General features: G+C 37.5%; 1 protein-coding gene across 1 annotated transcript; it reads right to left on the reverse strand.

Moving 5' to 3' along the window:
* Nucleotides 1-2,685: 2,685 nt before the first annotated feature.
* On the reverse strand, nt 2,686-3,628 carry LOC122597201. The gene is made up of 2 exons (XM_043769826.1): nt 3,207-3,628; nt 2,686-2,947 (listed from the first exon to the last, which is right to left on the reverse strand). Exons 1-2 carry the CDS (start codon nt 3,626-3,628, stop codon nt 2,686-2,688), a joined length of 684 nt encoding a protein of 227 aa, XP_043625761.1.

A 3,628-nucleotide genomic window follows, 5' to 3' on the forward strand; every position in this document is an offset into this window, starting at 1 on the left:
AATCTTGGGGTTTTTTTTTATCTAAACACTTATAAAAGCTCATGGTCAATATCTCGTTGTCTAGGGTACGTGCAAGGTTTTACCATTATACGGTGAGGTTTTTCCGATGTCGTCTACCGACTGAATGTTCGAAAAAAATTAGTTACTTAGAGTTAAACAGGTTAGATGAGTTTAAAAAGTCGAACATGCCTAATTACTAGCTTAATTAAATTGAGTTTTGTGAGATTTTGGTTTAATTAAATAAGTTTGACTTTTGACTTATTAGATGAAATAATCGAGCTTGAGTTATTAGTCAAATTATTTAGTGGCCCGGAGCTACTACAGTTCGTACAAAATTAACCCTGATCTATAACTTTATATGGAATAATAACATAAACAAGCATCTTACACAAGCTTGAACAACATTAATTGCATAATCGAGCCTAAACCTATGCCAATCGATAAATTCATAAACCTTTTTTGATCCATCTACAAGACTACAATAATATATACAGGCATGTTGTGACTTGTGAGTTTATAAACTCCCTTTTTTATTTATATCTAACGAGGTTTGTACCCGGGCGTCGCCCCGAGAGACATTGCTTGTATTGTTACCTGCACTGCGGATCAGTATATATTAACAAAACACAGGTCTATGCATGATCATAGTCTATAATTCGATTTTAGTCTTTTAGTTAACAACTTGTCATTTTTGCTAGTTATCTGAGAACGCCATTTCTTAAATTAGTGCAATATTAAGAGCACAGAAGTATGTAAATTAGAAAGTCGTATGAATTTAGAAAATAGAAAAATTCATAAAAAGGTAACCTATCTATATGAATTTCCTATTAAAGGTAAGCAATTTTGTTTTCGTCTATTTAAAGGATCCTATTTTCAAAGAGTTCATAATAAAGGGTATCTCGTTAGTTTTTGACATTAGGAGCTCGTTAAGTTTTTGCTGACGTGACACTTTGACTTTTACGTGACACTTGACTTGACTTGACTTTGACCGGTCAAAGTCAAGTGCCACGTCAGCAAAACTGATGATGTGGCACTTAACGAGTTCTGTCTGTCAAAAACTAACGAGATACCTTTATTAGGAATTTTTTGAAAATTGGATCCTTTAAATAGACGAAAACAAAAAAGGTTATTTTTAATAGGAAATTCGTGTAAATAGGTTACCTTTTTATGGATTTAACCCTTTGAAAAATTAGAAAGTCATATATGATTAAAGTAATATATGTATCTTTTGTCATCATATTGGTGTATCACCCTTGTTTGCAAGATGAATGTCGATATAAATTTAGTAGCCCATTAACTCTTTAGTCACGGTTCGTTGATGTACGTTATAGTATGTAATATATTATAATATGTACGTAAAAGAAACAATACAAAATATATATTCATGTGATACACAACATATACAAAATTAACATACATAAATGTTACAGATGATGTGTCATCTTAAGCATGACTCACTTTCAATAGTTGTTGACACGCACCGAGCTTTATAAATAAATAAAATAAGGATTGATCATATTTGTACTTAGACTTAGGGATGAGCAAATAAACCGTTGACCCGCACCTGACCTGAAACTTACATGGAACCTGCCCGAACCAACCCGCATGAAGCCCCAACGGGCCGAGTCACGAGTCACGTTTTTGTTGCATTCGCGGGTCACGGGTCACGCGGGCCGGGCCCGGTGAAGGCAAGAACCGAAAAAAAATGAAGGAAACCCATGAACCACCCGCGACCCGCCCGAACCCGACCCGAACCGACCCGTACCTTCACGGGTCGGGTCACGGTTCCAATTTTCATGCATTCGCGGTCGCGGGTTGGGCCGGTTTTTCGCGAGTCGGGTCATTTGCACATCCCTACTTAGAGCAGAGGAGTGGACACCCATGGAATGCCCCTCCATCCATATATTGACACATGACACTCTCTAATGATAAAGGGGCATTTCCCCATTCCTTTGGGGTGGAGGAATGCCCTTTGAGGCATTTCCTATTTTTTTTTATTTATAAACAAATAATATAAAACATATTTTTAAAAAAAAAATCATCATACTAAAAAACATTACATAAAAATAAAACTAATCAGAGTCGTCATCGTTGGTGCTAACATAATCTCGAAGATCGGAGAAGGGATTGGCTGGAGGCTCGAAGTCATGTGGTGTGTTTGTCCAAAGATGGTCAACCAAATCTGCCGTTAGCATGTTGTGGGTTTCTCGGTTATTGACGGCATGCATATTTTGGATCCGAACTTCCATTGGAGTTTGGTGCCTCCAATAATCGGGATTTAGGCTCGGTTCTTGAGCGTTGTAGTTTTGGCACACGACTTTGCCTTCATCTTCCAGAATCATGTTATGTAATATGCTACAAGCATAACAAACATCCTAAATGGCTTTTTTGTTCCAATATAGTGCCGAATGTTTTAGAACCCTCCATCGTTTTTTAAGCACACCGAAAGCCCGCTCAATACCCTTTCGTGCCGACTCTTGTTTTTTCTTAAAAAGCCTTCTTTTTTCATCAACCGAGTCGAAAAATGTCTTCACAAATGTACCATATTCGGGATAGATGTCGTCGCCCAAATACTAGCCCTACTCGTAATGGTTTTCGTTTGCCGAAAACGGTACTGCAAATAAAAATAAAATATACAAAAATTTCCTCAAGGATAAATAAATATTTACAATTACACATTAATAATTAAACATTTGCAATTAAACTTTTACCACTAGGTGCCAAGCCGTTAATAATTTCCTCAAGAATCGACGATGCTTCAAACACATTGATATCAATGTGCGAACCTTGCTGTCCAAAATAAGCATTCCAAATCCATAGATCGTTGGATGCTACAGCCTGCAGTATCAATGGCGGTCTACCCACATGACCGCTCGTGTAAGTACATCGCCAGGCCACCGGACACATCTCCCATGGCCAATGCATACAATAAATACTACCAATCATACTGGGAAAACCAAGAAGTTGTTCATGGACATAGTATATACACTGCAAATCGGTCGGAGTTGGCCTCCGTAGGTATGTTGCCCCATAAATTTCCCGTATACCTTTGAATGATAAATATATATATATATATATATATGTATAAGTATATACATATATACGTACTATAAATAATTAACTATATATACATTGTAAAAATAATATTACCGATACAAAATTGTAGACATGCTTCTCTTGATGTTCGCTCAGACATCTGCAAATACTTGTCAAGGAAATCACTATTCACGCCGCATGCCAAGTGACGAATTGCATATGTACACTTTTGTACCCCGGCCAACCCTCTTCTCCCAGCCTTGTCATATCTCATCTGAAAATATGGGTACCTAGCCTCCAAATCAATAACTATCCGTAGAAATAAATTTTTTGTCTTACGAAACCTTTTTCTGAAAAGTCTCGCGTTGTATCGCGGTTGATCATCAAAGTAGTCATGCATTAAACGCACATGTGCTTCAATACGATTGTGGTCAACTGGTACCCTTCGGTTAATGATTGGGGCAGGTTGGTCAGCAATCCGCCGTCTAAGTAGTTCGGCAGCTCGAAGAATCTCATTTTGGACACGATCTTCGTAATCGTCGTGACTGTTAGAAGATCCTGATGAAGATCCAGATGAATCATCGGAATCCAT

Source organism: Erigeron canadensis, chromosome 4 (genome assembly GCF_010389155.1).
Source record: "Erigeron canadensis isolate Cc75 chromosome 4, C_canadensis_v1, whole genome shotgun sequence".
In the NCBI taxonomy this organism is placed as follows: Eukaryota; Viridiplantae; Streptophyta; class Magnoliopsida; order Asterales; family Asteraceae; genus Erigeron; species Erigeron canadensis.

Bases quoted from the DNA above. Each gene is read 5' to 3' on its own strand.
- LOC122597201 (XM_043769826.1), bottom strand. From the start codon at position 3,628: ATGGATTCCGATGATTCATCTGGATCTTCATCAGGATCTTCTAACAGT. The intron at 2,948-3,206 runs GTATTTGCAGAT...TGGTTTTCCCAG, and splicing joins AATAGTGATTTCCTTGACAA to TATGATTGGTAGTATTTATT.